The 16,391-nt window shown below is 37.2% G+C and overlaps 1 protein-coding gene across 1 annotated transcript; it reads right to left on the bottom strand.

Moving 5' to 3' along the window:
* Positions 1-11,434: 11,434 nt before the first annotated feature.
* On the bottom strand, positions 11,435-12,758 carry LOC112584347 (olfactory receptor 6C4). Its single transcript, XM_025282452.3, has one exon. It carries the CDS (start codon positions 12,359-12,361, stop codon positions 11,435-11,437), a length of 927 nt encoding a protein of 308 aa, XP_025138237.3. The 5' UTR covers positions 12,362-12,758.
* Positions 12,759-16,391: the final 3,633 nt, after the last annotated feature.

Here is a 16,391-nt window from a genome sequence, read left to right as displayed (position 1 = left end):
TATTCTGCCCCTTTGGGATGGAAGCTTCAGTAAATATTAAGTCCATCTGGTCTAATGTGTAGTTTCAGTTTAATGTTTCAGTATTGACTTTCTGTTATGACGATCTATCCATCCATGATTGATTGTGGGGAATTAAAATCTTCTACTATTACTGTATTGCTGTCTATTTCTCCCTTTAGGTCTGTTATTTGTTGAGTCCCACGTTGGGTGCATAAATATTTACAAATGTTATATTCTTTTATTTTATTGACTTTGTAATCGATATATAAACATCTATCTCTTATTACAGACTTTTTATTAATGTCTGTTTGATATAAGTGTAGATACCTCTGCTTTCTTTTGGTTTCCATTTTAATGAAATATCATCCTCTAATACTTTCAGGCTGACCTTAAAAGTGAAGTGAAAGTTTTGTAGGCCTCATACATACAATTAGGGTTTTTTGTTTTTAAGATGTATTCAGCCGCTTTATTTTTTAAATTGAGGTATAGTTGATAAACCACTCTATTTGTTTGTTTTTGTTTTGTTTTTTGACTGTTTTTTGATTGGAGAAATGTCCACTGACAGTCAAAGTAATTGTTGGTAATTATCAACTTAGTATTACCATTTTGTTATATGTTTCCTTCTGTTTTGTAATTCTTTTTTCCTTTTGTCTTCTCTTGTTCCCTCCCTTTATGACTGGATGATTTTCTGTAGCGATATACTTAGATTTCTTTCTCTTTCTCTTTTGTGTATCTATTACATGTTTTTGCTTTGAGTTTACCCTAAGACTTATAAAAAAGCTTACATTTGTAACAGTCTATTTTAAGTGAATAACAACATAAATTTGAAGGCATAATCTCAGTTTTATTCTTCCTCCAAAACAATATGTTGATAAATTTGGATTAGTTCTTTTTCTTCTCTGTGATTGTAACGGTTAAGGTATTTATTTGAGATAGAAATGGGTTAATTTTTTTCAAATTGCTTTCAGTTTTACGTCCTTCCTCCCATCTTTCTTGACTGAAATTGTTTTTGTTTCTGAATGTCTAAATTAACGTTTCTAAGTAGCAAATCTCTGTGAAAACTATATGAAACATTATGATAGAAATATATGATAAAAGTATGATAAAAATTGTATGTGGAAAACCATAAAAAAATTTGTATGTTGATGAAATTAATCCTGAAGTGTGGAAGAAAATACTGATGGAACAAATCTACCTGAAAAGCTAAAGGCATTTTTGATTTCTTGTGAAGGCTGAGTTTTGCATGTATATTCATTGGTGAACTTAATTAATAGACATGTAACTTGTTAAGATTATAGTGCCAATGTTATGTAATGAATCTAGTAATGAATGGAGTAAAGGCTAACTTTAAAAAAAAGAATTACAATTTATGTGTGAGAGAATCTGATCCATGAGTTTCTCATGCAGGAAAAAATTTGTTGCTGTTTTTAGATTTATTTTAATTAACAGTATTAAAATTTTCTATTTCTAAAGATATTTAGATACCTACTTTTTTTTACAGGCCATCGACCATTTCTAATCATCAAATTTATTAACCCAGAATTATAATGTATAAAAAAGCTAAATACATTTTTGAGATTATCAAACTGGCTTTAGAAAATAAAAAATTCCACTTATACAGTGCTTACCATCTCCTATGTATCACTGTAAGATTGTTATGCCTTATCTCATTTAACTCTCACAATAACGCTACAATGTCATATTATCATTAAACTCATCTTATTAAGGATGAAATTGGGAGCACTGATTGGTTAAGTGACTTTCCCAATGTTGCTCATATAGTAGATGACAGAGATATGATTTGAAACCACAAAAAATGCTGCTAGCTTCCATGTGGTATATCAGCTCTTCTGTGGTCCATTCAGTGGCGTTTGAGGTCATCATATCATGAAAGATGAATTATCAGGTTACAGAAGGAAATGCATGTGATTGGTTTAATTGTTATTTGTAGTTATTTTGATCCTGTGATATTTTGAAATTGTTTCTCATATCCAATTTCTGTGTTTTTTATCTGAAGATTGGGCAATATACAGAGTCAGTGATGAGAAACCATTTAGCAATAACAATATTCATCATACTGGGTTTGACAAATGACCTACAACTAGAGATTTTGGTTTCTATCTTCTTGTTGGTCACATGTATGTTTAGTGTCATTGGGAATCTGACCATAGTTTCTCTCATCTTTGTGGATTCTTGTTTTAAAACAGCTATGTATTTTTTTCTTCAAATTTCTTTTTCTTAGAAATCTCATTCACAATGGCCTGTGTGCCTAAATACCTCTACATCATATCAAGCGGGAACAAAACCATCACCACCAATGCCTGCTTCAACCAGATCTCTTTTATGTCCTCTTTGGGGCTACAGAATTTTTTCTCTTGGCTGTGATGTCCTATGATCACTATGTAGCCATCTGCAAATCTCTGCATTATATGACCATCATGAGAGTAGAGTCTTGGAAATCTTATCCTCTGTTGTTGGGTGTCTGGCTTCTTGATTATCCTTCTACCCCTTCGCCTGAGTCCCTACCTGGAATTCTGTGACTCTGTTATTGACCCTTTTTTCTGTGATGCTTCTCCAATACTGAAGAATTTATGTTCTGATACATGGTTCTTAGAGCAGCTGGTTATATTCTGTGCTGTGTTGACCTTTATAGTGACCCCTGTGTGTGTAGTTCTGTCCTATGTATGTATCATTGGATGATTCTAAGTTTATCTTCTGCCCAGGAAAGGAAAAAAGCCTTTTTCCATGTTTCTTCCCACATGCTTGTGGTTTCCATTATCTATGGCAGTTGCATTTTTATGTATGTGAAACCTTCAGCTAAGGATGAAGTGCCATTAATAAGGGAGTTTCTCTGCTCACTATATTGTTGCCTCTGAGAAATAAATTTCTCATTTATCCCCTGAGAAATAAACAAGTGAAGTGCTCTTTTCTGGCATTCTTAAAAGATTTGCACTTCATTCAAAGAAGTAGTAGAACAGCATACTGGGAATTCAATCAAATCATGCTGTCACTCCCCCTGTTGCAGCAGGGTCCCTAGTAGAGCCTTGCCTGAAAAAAAAAAAAAAAAAAAGGAAAATCAAAGATATATCATGAGAATATAGATGGAAATTGAAGTCATGAGAATGACACATTTTGATAGGCATGAAACAGAGTTGAGAAGAAAGAATGCTGAAGGACCCAGCATAAGCGCATGAACGTTTCTCTTCTCTGAAACTGCTAAAACCTCTCTCTTCTTAATTTGGAATTCAGCCAATTCTTCTTAGTCATTTCAAATATGCATCTGTCATGAGACTTGTGTGTCACTTTTGGTATTTATCACTTCTTTCCCATTTTTGCTATACATTCTGTTTTGAGGAGTCTTCCCTTTTCAAGAGGAAAATATGTGAATTTTCAGGAAATGTAAAGCTCTCTTCTTCCTCAGACCAGCCTTGTCAATATGTTGCAGTATAGACTTTGAAGATTATTGATAGATGTCCTTCTTGAGTAATTGCTCAAAGAACAACTAGAAAAGCCAAAATACAATACAAAAACCATTGGCTTAAAGTACTCAGGTTGCTACTGAAACAAGATTCTGCAAATGGTGAAACTGTTGAAGAGGCAGTTGATTGTATGCAGCTACTTCTGCCCTTAGAGGCATTTTCAGATTCATGGCTGTGATGGATTAAAGATTGCTTCACATTATTTAATGTCAGCTTCTCCCTCAGGGCACAAAAGTTTCCTTTTCTCTGTTTTGGCTTGGCTGGGTTTATACTCTGCTAGTCTATAATCTGTGATGAGAGTGTAGTAGAAGTGATGCAACAATGGCTGATCAGTATACAATAGCCCCACAACTGGGATCCTTGAAATTAACTGTCATTTTGTCAGGATTTTGGACCATCTGCAGTTGACATTTTTGCACCTATTGACACAAAGCCACCAAGTAATCAGCTGGTAATCAAAATATGTGATGGACATTTTACATATTCAAGTGTTTATAGCTGATACTCTGAATGTCTTTTGGAACTAAATGTTTTAAGTAGGGAAATATTTCTACTATTTATACGGGATGTTCCCAATAAGCAACTCCCACCATATGGATAATGGTAATGAGATGAGTGCATAACCTGAGTGTATGACCTATCAAGTGGTTGATGCATATAATAAACAAATATAAATGAAAGCAAAAGTGCTCAAGAAAATCATCCAAATAATTTTACAGACTGCTCTCCAATCAAGTAAGTTAGTCTTTTTTTCCTTTCTTTGGTAGAGGGAGGTATTTATCATTTATTCATTGTGATAAATGAAGTTCAGGCATTTCCTTTGCAATACAAGGTAGGAAATATTCAGTTCTAGAGAAAAGTGAAAGTCCCTCAGTTGTGTCCGACTCTTTGCGATCCCATGGACTGTACAGTTCATGAGATTCTCCAGGCCAGAATACTGGAGTGGGTAGCCTTTTCTTTCTCCAGGGGATCTTTCCAACCCAGGAATGGAACCCAGGTCTCCCTCATTGCAGGTGGATTCTTCACCAGCTGAGCCACAAGGGAGGCCCCCAAGTTCAAAAGAAACATATCACCAAAATAGCACTTTTTCTCCACTCCATTTCATAAATTACATTCAAGCAACAACTGCTTTAGAATACAAATAGATATAATGACATTTTGTATTTTGATTAAAATGTCTTAGTTTTGAACACATTTCTGAAACTTTGATAGTAGCATCTAAATTGTTTTGTAGGACCAAAGTACTATTTATTTATTTGGCTGTGCCGGGTCTTAGTTTATGGCACGTGGGATCTTTGATCTTTAGTTGAGGCATGGAGGATCTAGTTCCCTGATCAGGATTTGAACCTGAGACCTCTGCTTTGGGAAAGCAGAGTCTTAGCCATTGGACCACCAGGAAACTTCCAAAGTGCTGTTTTTAAGCCTTACCCTTAATTACCATTTCTTTCCTTTCATTTCATAATTACCAGAGTACATGAAAGTAAAATTTATGTTCTTAATAAAGTAGCAGACTGTTGTATGATTAAAATTTTGTTTACTGTCTTCACCATTTATTTTAGTTTAACTACTACCTTCTAATTTGCTTAATGACACAAGCATTTGAATATGTCTTTTTAAAAATTTTTTTAAATTTTATTTTATTTTTAAACTTTACATAACTGTATTAGTTTTGCCAAATATCAAAATGAATCCACCACAGGTATACATGTGTTCCCCATCCTGAACCCTCCTCCCTCCTCCCTCCCCATTCCATCCCTCTGGGTCATCCCAGTGCACCAGCCCCAAGCATCCAGTATCGTGCTTCAAACCTGGACTGGCAACTCGTTTCATACATGATATTTTACATGTTTCAATGCCATTCTCCCAAATCTTCCCACTCTCTCCCTCTCTCACAGAGTCCATAAGACTGTTCTATACATCAGTGTCTCTTTAGCTGTCTCGTACACAGGGTTATTAAGGGTCTTCAAATTTGTCTTTTGTGTGGCAAGGCTTCTGAGGTGTTCTTTTATTTTACGATCACATTTAAATGTCTGATTTCTCAAGATGTAAAATTTGGTTCTCTGTCTTGTTTCAGGGCTTCGCCAATGGCTCAGTGGGTAAAGAATCTGCCTGCAATGCAGGAGACGCAGGAGACTTAGGTTCAATCCCTGGGTTGGGAAGAACCCTGGAGAAGGAAATGGCAACCCACTCCAGTATTCTTGCCTGAAAAATCCCATGGACAGTGGAGCCTGGCAGGCTGCAGTCCATGGGGTCACAAAATCGGATACGACTGAGCGACCAAGCACATCTTGTTTCAGCATTCTTGGAGATATCCATCTTTCTCTAGTGTAGGAATATACTATTATTTCCTTCTGTTAATCTTCTCTCCACCTGTAACACTTATTATCTAGATTTTGGTATCTGCATTTGTTTTTTGGTGCTTACCTATCTACCTATCTATTGGTTTCCATTATTAACTTAATGTCTTGTTTCCTACTGCTTTCAGTTCAATTAAGTTCAGTCACTCAGTCGTGTCTGACTCTTTGCCACCCCAGGGACTGCAGCATGCCAGGCTTCTCTGTCCATCACCAACTCCTGAAGCTTGCTCAAACTTATGTCCATCAAGTCGGTGATGCAATCCAACCATTTCACCCTCTGTCGTCCCCTTCTCCTCTAGCCTTCGATCTTATCAGGGTCTTTTCAAAAAGGCCAATTCTTTGCATCAGGTGCCCAAAGTATTGGAGTTTCAGCTTCAGCATCAGTCCTTCCAATGAATATTCAGGGCTGATTTCCTTTAGGATTGACTGGTTTTATCTCCTTGCAGTCCAAGGGACTCTCAAGAGTCTTCTCCAACATCACAGTTCAAAAGTATCAATTCTTTGGTGCTCAGCTTTTTTTATGGTCCAACTCTCACATCCACACATGACCACTGGAAAAACCATAACTTTGACTATATGGGACTTTGTCAGCAAAGTATATTTGTTTACTTTTCTGTATCAGAGACATTACTTATTAAAAAAAAACAGCTTTTTAATATGTCTAGGTTGGTCATAGCTTTCCTTCCAAGAGCAAAAATTGTTTAATTTCATGACTGCAGTCACCATCTGCAGTGATTTGGGAGCCCCCCAAAATAAAGTCTCTCACTGTTTCCATTATTTCCCCATCTACTTGCCATGAAGTGATAGGACCGGATGCCAGGATCTTAGTTTCCTGAATGTTGAGATTTAAGCCAACTTTTTCACTTTCCTCTTTTACTTTCATCAAGAGTCTCTTTAGTTCTTCTTTACTTTCTGTCATAAGGGTGGTGTCATCTGCATATCTGAGGTTTTTGATATTTCTCCCAGCAATCTTGATTCCAGCTTGTGCTTCATTCAGCCTGGCATTTCACATGATGTACTCTGCATGTAAGTTAAATAAGCAAGGTGACAATATACAATGTTGACATACTCCTTTCCCGATTTGGAACCAGTCTGTTGTTTATCTACTGCTGAATGGAAAGGTTTATCAGATCTGATCTTCTAGCTCCTTATTTTTGTTTTATTTCTTTCTTTCCTGGTATTAGTCTCATCTTTATTTCATTTATGTTTTTCAGCAGTATTTTTTACCTAGTTATTTTTGTAATGTTTTATCCTTCATTTAATCAGTATCATTCCTATCTTTTTGAGGAACTTATACTAATTTTAAGCTCCTGATGCTTTTGTTCTTTGGATCATATATTGTCTTTTGTGTAATCTTGTCCCCAGCCCTTACCATACCCCACAGTGGATGCATTCCTCAGATGGGTAGTTCTTTTGGCTTCTGAACTCATGACCTCTGCATAGCTTCAGCTATCCTGTCCAGTGATGTGTGGACTGAAGCTTAAGCCCTGGTCTGTGACCTTCTGAATGAATTTAATGAAACGACAAAGCTGATCCTCAGGGCAGAATGTCCAAGTCATTATGGAACAGTTCTTACCTTACTTGGCTTCTTAAAAAGTTCTTCAGAAAATTTCTAAGTTTTATTTTAAACTCTTTGCAAGAAGCAGCATTCAGAAAAGACCATCTGTTTAGATTTGTAATTCATAAGTCCACAACCTTGGGGATTTTGGGGAGAGGATAGAGGAATGAATGCCCAGTGTTTTTATTATCTCCTTACCCTAGCACTGCTCTGATATTATCTTGAGAATACTAGGTAGGTAAAGCTGTTTCTTTTGATTCTTGTCTACAGTGGTGACAGGAGAGATAAAGCCTACCAACCTACACATTTAGACATTGAACATTCCAAAAGTTCAGCTGCAGAATCAGTAAATTCATTCCTTTGCTTTGTGACTTGAGTTACATACCCAGTAAGTATTGACATAAAGCTAGCAAGATGAACAGTTTCAGAAAAGCATGGCTTGTCTTTTTATTTTTATTTCTCTCTTTTTTGAACAAGTACATTTAAAAGATGATACATTCCTTCCAAAATTCATTTCTAAATGTTTGTATTATGAAGGCTGGGTGAAGCCCTGGCCAGTGTCCTTGTACTTTGATTTACACCAAGTGCTCTTCTTCATCTTATTTATACACAGAGATATCCAGGTCACATGGGGTTGATGGTAGCCTAGTCCTAAGAATCTGCTGCCAAGTGTTCTGCCTTGCTTTATCAAATGTGTGAATAGCTATTCAAGGATGCAAGTGGACATAAGAGGAATGGAAATAAACTGGTCTTGTTGCACAGGGATTTCAAATCGAATGACCATCATTTTTACAGTCCTGCTTATGTTAAACCAATCAATTTAATACTTATTCTTACTAGTTAAGCCTGAGTTTCTTGAAAAAGACATTGATTATATTGACATCCATATTGTTATAATGGATGTCATTTCTTAAACATAATAATTTCTTACAAATTTTATGCCTATTATTTTATTTAATTCTCAAAACTACCCTATAAGATAGACACTATATTATCCACATTTTAGAGTTGAGAAAAATAAGCTTTAGGCAGGTGAAAACTGTTCCAAGGAGACTTGGGTAGAAGGTTGAAAATCTGGGATTTGAACTAAAGCCTGTATTTTCAACCACTATATGGCGTTGTCTTCTATTTCACCACGGGCTTTGGTAGAAATGTGCATATGGGGAAGTTAATGAGTCAGGTGTGATCATTTGAGAACACTTCTCTATTAATTAATAATTCAGTAAATTTGGAATAAATTAAAAGGCATCATTAATCCCTAGCTCAAATGGTAAAGAATCTGCCTGTGATGCAGGAGACCAGGGTTCAATCCTGGGTTGGGAAGTTCCTCTGGAGAAGGGAATGACAATCCACTCCAGTATTCTTGCCTGGAGAACTTCAAGGACAGAGAAGCCTGGCAGGCTACAGTCAGTGGGGTTGCAAAGAGTCAGACACGACTGAGCAACTAACACAATCCCTAGCTTAGCCATCAAGGAAACCCAGATATTCAAAATAGCCATGGTTTACAAAAAAGGTCATTTATTAAAAATATTATACACTCTTCACTATCTTCTGTGGTTTTGGAAATTTTCTCTCATGGTCAGGCTGGTACAGTTTTTTCCTTAAGTGATTAAGAAGCATCATTCCACTCAATATTATTACCTCATATAAAACATGTGAATACATCAGATGATGTTCCATTTGCATCTCAATCAGCATTCTGCAATGAATTAGGATGTTACTAAACTATGTATAAATAATCAGCTTTCCAAATGTCCTAAGTTCCATTGACATTGAGTTCCTACCAACACCTCTTCAAATTCAGTTTGTTTTTACCTAAAATCCATGTGTGGAATTCTTGGTAGGGTAGTCTGTTCCCAGTTGGTTGTGAAGATTGATAATTTGGAACATTCTAGATATAAAACTTGTGATACTTTATATTTTTTTCACTTTATGAAACAGGTATCCATGGGTTATGTAAAAAAAGCAAAAATTTGGAGAAAAGTTGAAAGAATGAAGCCATATCACAAAATTTGTCCTTTATAATACCTAACAAAAGTAAACAAAAAGATGAAAATTAAATTGTGATTGAAAAAAAATTTTTCAAAGACTACCAAAGAGAGAGAGAGACAGAGTGGGTAACTCAGTCATTAACTTAGAAAGATGTCAGCTATGAACAGCAAAACAGGCAAGAGGATGGAAACCTTGCCTCTAGAATTCTAACCACAACTTCTAGAGAATGAATGTGTAAGTTGACAAAATCTTGAGAGCTTTTGCCTCATTTGGAGAAAAGTGGACCTAATTTACAGGAGGATGGTAGTTTCAATGGCTACAGTTGTAAGATAAATGAAAAAGAGAAGGAGAATAAAAAATATTTTCACTTTAATAGAATCATAGCTCCACAGCTCCATAATGAAGAACAGTAACACGAGATTTCTTTAGAAACAATGCTCATAGCATCACTTCCTTTCTTAAAACATCTCTTGACTCACCAATGTCCAGTTTACTCCAGAAAACAGCTAATTCTTTCCAGTTGTTCTTTTTAGACTTTCTCATTCATCCTTCTCTATTAACACTTACCATATTCTTTTATATTTTGTAAACTTATGACTTCTCTTGAGAAATCTGTGTGCAGGTCAGGAAGCAACAGTTAGAACTGGACATGGAACAACAGACTGCTTCCAAATAGGAAAAGGAGTACGTCAAGGCTGTATATTGTCACCCTGCTTATTTAACTATTATGCAGAGTACATCATGAGAAACGCTGGACTGGAAGAAACACAAGCTGGAATCAAGATTGTCGGGAGAAATATCAATAACCTCAGATATGCAGATGACACCATCCTTATGGCAGAAAGTGAAGAGGAACTAAAATGCCTCTTGATGAAAGTGAAAGAGGAGAGTGAAAAAGTTGGCTTAAAACTCAACATTCAGAAAACGAAGATCATGGCATCTGGCCCCATCACTTTATGGGAAATAGATAGGGAAACGGTGGAAACAGTGTCAGACTTTATTTTTCTGGGCTCCAAAATCACTGCAGATGGTGACTGCAGCCATGAAATTAAAAGACACTTACTCCTTGGAAGGAAAGTTATGACCAACCTAGATAGCATATTCAAAAGCAGAGACATTACTTTGCCAACAAAGGTTCGTCTAGTCAGGGCTATGGTTTTTCCTGTGGTCATGTATGGATGTGAGAATTGGACTGTGAAGAAGGCTGAGTGACGAAGAATTGATGCTTTTGAACTGTGGTGTTGGAGAAGACTCTTGAGAGTCCCTTGGACTGCAAGGAGATCCAACCAGTCCATTCTGAAGGAGATCAGCCCTGGGGTTTCTTTGGAAGGAATGATGCTAAAGCTGAAACTCCAGTACTTTGGCCACCTCATGCGAAGAGTTGACTCATTGGAAAAGACTCTGATGCTGGGAGGGATTTGGGGCAGGAGGAGAAGGGGATGACAGAGGATGAGATGGCTGGATGGCATCACTGACTCGATGGACGTGAGTCTGAGTGAACTCCGGGAGTTGGTGTTGGACAGGGAGGCCTGGCGTGCTGTGATTCATGGGGTCGCAAATAATTGGACATGACTGAGCAACTGATCTGATCTGATCTGATCTAAGACTTGGAGCTTTCCAGGTAGAGCTAGTGGTAAGGAACCCGTATGCTAATACAGGAGACATAAGAGATGCTGGTTCAATTCCTGAGTGGGGAAGATCCCCTGGAGGAGGGCATGGCAACCCACTCCAGTATTCTTGCCTGGAGAATCCCACGAAAAGAGGAGCCTGGCAAGCTACAGTCCATAGTGTCACAAAGAGTCAGACACACTTGAAGCGACAGCACACATGCACGCACGGAAGCTTATGACTTATAAGTAAACTGCAAACTTGACAATTTACAGTTTATATACATTTCTATCACATTACACCATAGATTCCCTGAAATTAGAACATATGCCTTTCATATTTTTATCCTTAAGTGCCAGGTCAGCACTTGAATTATGGTAGACACTCAATACATATTTACTAAATGAAGTATATCTTTCCTTGAAGTGTATTTTGTTTTGTTAAAGCTTTACAATCTTTTTGATGGTGTCCTTGAAGGCTTGTTTCACTTGCTGATTTCTCAGAGTGTAAATGAAGGGATTTAACAAGGGAGTAATTGAAGTAATGAGCACGGCTATTCCTTTGTTGAAAGCACCTTCTTGTTTTGCAGAAGGATTAATGTACATAAACATGCAGCTGCCATAAGAGAGCGAGATGACAATCATGTGGGAGGAACAAGTGGAAAAAGCCTTTGCCCTTTGCTGAGCAGAAGGAATCCTCAGAATGGTCCTGATAATATATGTATAAGAAAGTGTCACCAGCACCAGAGTAACCACCAAAGTCACAACTGCCAAGGAGATGACCATCAGTTCTAAGAGGCTTGTGTCTGAGCAGGCGAGCTCCAGGAGGGGCCCATAGTCACAGTAATAGTGATTCAGAACATTGGAGGCACAGAAATCCACCTGGCTCATTAAGATGATGGGGGGAAAGATAGCCAGGAATCCCCCTAGCCAGGAGCAGAACACAAGTTGTATGCAGACTCTGCTGTTCATGACGGTCAGGTAATGCAGGGGTTTGCAGATGGCCACATAGCGGTCATAGGACATAGAAGCCAGGAGGTAAAACTCTGTTGCCCCAAGAAATATAGCAGAAAAATACTGAATCAAGCATCCAGCAAAGCTGATGGCTTTATTTCCTGTTGTCATGCTGGTCAGAAATCTGGGAATAAAAATGGATGTGAAGGAAACTTCTAAGAAGGAGAAATTCCGGAGGAAAAAATACATGGGGATCTGGAGGTGAGAATCTACTAGAGTGAGAATGATGATTGTCAGATTTCCTAGGACACTTAGCATGTAGGTGAGAAACAGAAAGATGAATATCAGTGCCTGGACCTCAGGTTGATTTGTGAGGCCCAACAAAATAAACTCAGTAAATGTTCGGTTTTTCATTGTTGACCTTCAGTAGATCTAAAGGGAATAGGTGAAAATGATGAAAACTAAAGTTTCTTGGGGCTGGGGAGATAGAACTCATTGTAATCAACAGAATCAGATCATATATAACTCTCCATCCGGTTGGGCCAAACCAGTATCCATTGGACTAGACTTGTTCCATGGGAGCCCCCCTGTTGCTCATGTATGACCTTATTCCTAAAGTCTTTGTAATTCCTCAAGTTGATCTATTCCTGCACACATAAGAGAATTATTACAGAATAATTGCTTAATTTTTTTCAGAAGAATAAGTTTTTGTACCCATCTTTTCCTTCTAAAATGTTTACAAGTTCTCCATATTGAAGTCATATTTCTCTGACTCTGTTAATCTCATACTTCTGGGCACTTGGTAGAAATATCTCTGATTCTATTTTCTGTGCTTCCCTCTCCCCTCTGGTGCTTTCCCTATACTATTTCCCCTTCCCTGCAATATTCCCCCTCCTTGTACTATTTAATGTTTAGATGGATACCTGCCATAGATCCTCATCTCCACTACTATATAAATCTCTGACTTCCCTTGTTCCAGCAACCAATAGAAATTTCCCCAAGTAGATAATTCTGAAGATCTTGATGCATAACTGATATTTCTAGACCCTTCCCCCTTCCCAGGTGGCACATTTGGTAAAGAATCTGTCTGCTCATTGCAAGATACACAAGAGATACGGGTTTGACTCCTGGTATGGGAAGATTCCCCTGGAGTAGAAAATGGCAACCGACTCTGGTATTTTTGCCAGAAAATTCCATGGACAGAGGAGCCTGGTGGGCTACAGTACATGGGGTTACAAAGAGTTGGTCATGATTAAGCATGCCCACACCAATTCTTTTGTAGGGCGAATTTGTAACAGTGCTTTAGGACTTAAAGACCTTTAGTTCAATATTCTATCATTTTATTTTGACTACATGAGCAAGTTTAAGGCATTAATAAATCATATTCATTAGCATTTACTTTTATTTCTCTGCCATTTTCAAAGTCTCCTATACACTGATTTGGACTATATTTCTGAGAATAGAAGTCTTGAGAGATCCACAGACAGCATCTCAGAGTAGATTTTGCTCAAAGCCTCAAAGAGTCCTCAGTGGCAAACCAAGGATGATAAATTTATCATGCTTCAAATTTTCTTGGCATACAGAACCCAGGAAGAGGAACATTCATGTTTCTGACAATGAGTCCTTGTACATAAATTGGTAATCCCCAAGGAAGAAAATTTTACTGGTAGTATCCTGTGTGCCTCTTTAGGTTTTTCTGATTAAGAAGCAGAAACAACGTAAAATACCACTCTAATTCACATGTGTAAGAGTAAGAAATATTGCACCCTCACAATCATTTTTGTCAACCTCCCCATTATTCCATATAGCTTTTGGAGGTATTGACCTATATCCTGCTACAATCCTGCCTTCCTTGTCTGTACTAACCTGTGGTCTTTGGCAAATGCTTCATTTTCATCCATATTTTCACAGTTGGAGGATTTAATCGATCCATATTTATAGAATAATAGCATCATTCACTTTAAAACATCCAGTATTCTCACCCTCATTGATCTGATTGACTCTAGTGCGCTGTTTACCTTGTTGTCCCCAAGAGGTAAATCAAAGGTGAGATGTGCCATGTGAGTGTCTGAGTTGTATAAAATTTAGTATTTTAAAAAATTGGCTTCCCATCCACATTCAATTATTCTTTCAATGGAAGTACCCAAGTTTTTAGAGCTTAACTGGGAAGGAAGTGTATTACTTCCATTCTTTGAATCTGAATCAGAGTCAAATCACAGTTTCTGAGACATAGAGTCCTTCACATGTATAATAAAAAAAAAGAGCAAATAATCACTCCCTTCTCCTGGCAATAATAGAATTAAAAAAGAGGACTTTAATAAGCTGAAAATGTTTCTGTTCTAAGAAAGATTATTGCAGAGTCCTTAGAAGGCAGGATATGGGTGGGCTTCTTTGCAGTTTCTGTGTTCATTAGAGTGACATGGACTTTATTTGCTCTTTTTAGAGCAGGCACATGGGGATCAATTTCTTAAAGAAGTTAAAGATGCCCTGTGGACCCAAGTATAAAAGGTGCAAATAAACCTCAGTTGACAGCTTGGAGAACAAGTTGTAAACATGTGGCTGAGGAGAGAAGTTCCTGGGAGACCATAAGGGTGTCATGAAAGAATCTGCCACGGTCATGAAGTTTGTGATGTTGAGAATGATGGAGTGAGAACCCAGGGGATTGGTGCGCCTGCCCAAGTCATTATTCCCTTTATTTTTCCCTTTAATAAACTAGTTGGCCAGTGCTCAAACTTGATATAAATGAGTGTCACTTCACAGTGGACTATCATAACCTTGGGGCTTCCCTGGTGGCTCAGTGGTAAAGAACCCACCTGCCAATGCAGGAGATGTGGGTTCAATCCTTGGATTGGGAAGATCCCCTGAAGAAAGAAATGGCAAACCAGTCCAGTATTCTTGTCTGGGAAATCCGATGGACAGAGGAGTCTGGTGGGCTATGTCCATGGGGTCTCAAAAGAGTTGGATATGAATTAGCAACTAAACAACAACAACAACAACAACAACTTTAATGCCATGGTATCCTCCATTAAGATCTGCATACTTATTATTTCTGAAATTAATACTCCATCCAGTCAGCACCTGGAAAATATTTTTCTATGGAAGATTTGATTTTATGTATACATTCTAGAGTTCTACAGGCTCTCAGAAACTATTTGTCTTCACCTTCTGAAGGAATAGTATGTTTTCACTTGCCTCCCTGTGAGATATTCCAACAACCTTGCCTATTGCACATAACTCTGCAGGCAAGATCTTAACCACATCCAACTTATTCCAGGAATACAGCTGTGACATCATATTGATAACATCCTTTTGCAAGGAAATTCAAACAATGCTCTCACATGGGCTAAACAAAACTTTTCATAGAACTTTCTAATCAGAATTGGTCCACTGCATCGTATAAAATTCAAGGCCCCGCTACTGCACTAAAATTTCTGAACAATACTCCTCAGCCCAGGAATGATTTATACCTGATGTAGTAAGGAACCAATTCTCCAGTTTTATCAGCATTTGCTATTTTAAAGGAGTCTCAGTATTTACATGCTTAATTGGTTCTCAGAAGCAACATGCTCCTCATTTAGGAATTTGATTTCAGTCCATTATGCTGCTTCTTGCAAATAGACTCACTTTGTTTTGCTTTAAAAATTAATTAATTAATTTTAGAATTAGCATAATTGAATACAACATTGCATTAATATAAGATAATGAGTAGATATTTATATATATATTACAAAATGATCACCACAATAAGTCTAACTAATATCTGTCACTGTACATAGTTATAGAATTTTTTTCTTGTGATAAAAGCTTTCTAAGATAGACTCTCCTAGCAACTTTCAAATATACAATACAGTACCAATAACTATATAGTACATCTCCATAACTAATTTATTTTATAACTGGAAGTTTGTATATTTTGGCTCTCTTTACCCATTTCTCCCAGCTCCATCCCCCGCCTTTGGCAATCACCTGTCTGTTCTCTGTATCTATGATTTTAATTTTATTTATTGATTTACAAAAATTTTTATTAGAGAATAGTTGATTTACAGTGCTGTTAGTTTCAAGTGTACAGCAAATTGGCTCAGTTATACAAACACATATTTGCTCTTATTTAGATTCTTTTCCCATATAGGTCATTACAGAGTATTGAGTAGAGTTCCCTGGGCTATACAGTAAGTCCTTAATAGTCATCTATTTTACTTTTACTTTTTATTAAATGTTTTGTTTTGTGTTAGAGTATATCCAGTTAATGTGATAGTTTCAGGTAGACCAAGGCAAAGGGACTTAGCTACATATATATACACACACACACATACACATATATGTATATATATGTACATATATGTATATGTATATATACACATGTGTCCATTCTCCCCCAAACTCCCCTTCCATCCAGGCTGAAACATGACATTAAACAGAGTTCCCTGTGCTATATAGTAAGTCC

This window comes from Bubalus bubalis, chromosome 4, assembly GCF_019923935.1.
Source record: "Bubalus bubalis isolate 160015118507 breed Murrah chromosome 4, NDDB_SH_1, whole genome shotgun sequence".
Taxonomy (NCBI): Eukaryota; Metazoa; Chordata; class Mammalia; order Artiodactyla; family Bovidae; genus Bubalus; species Bubalus bubalis.
This window is presented reverse-complemented; position numbering and strand designations above follow the sequence as displayed.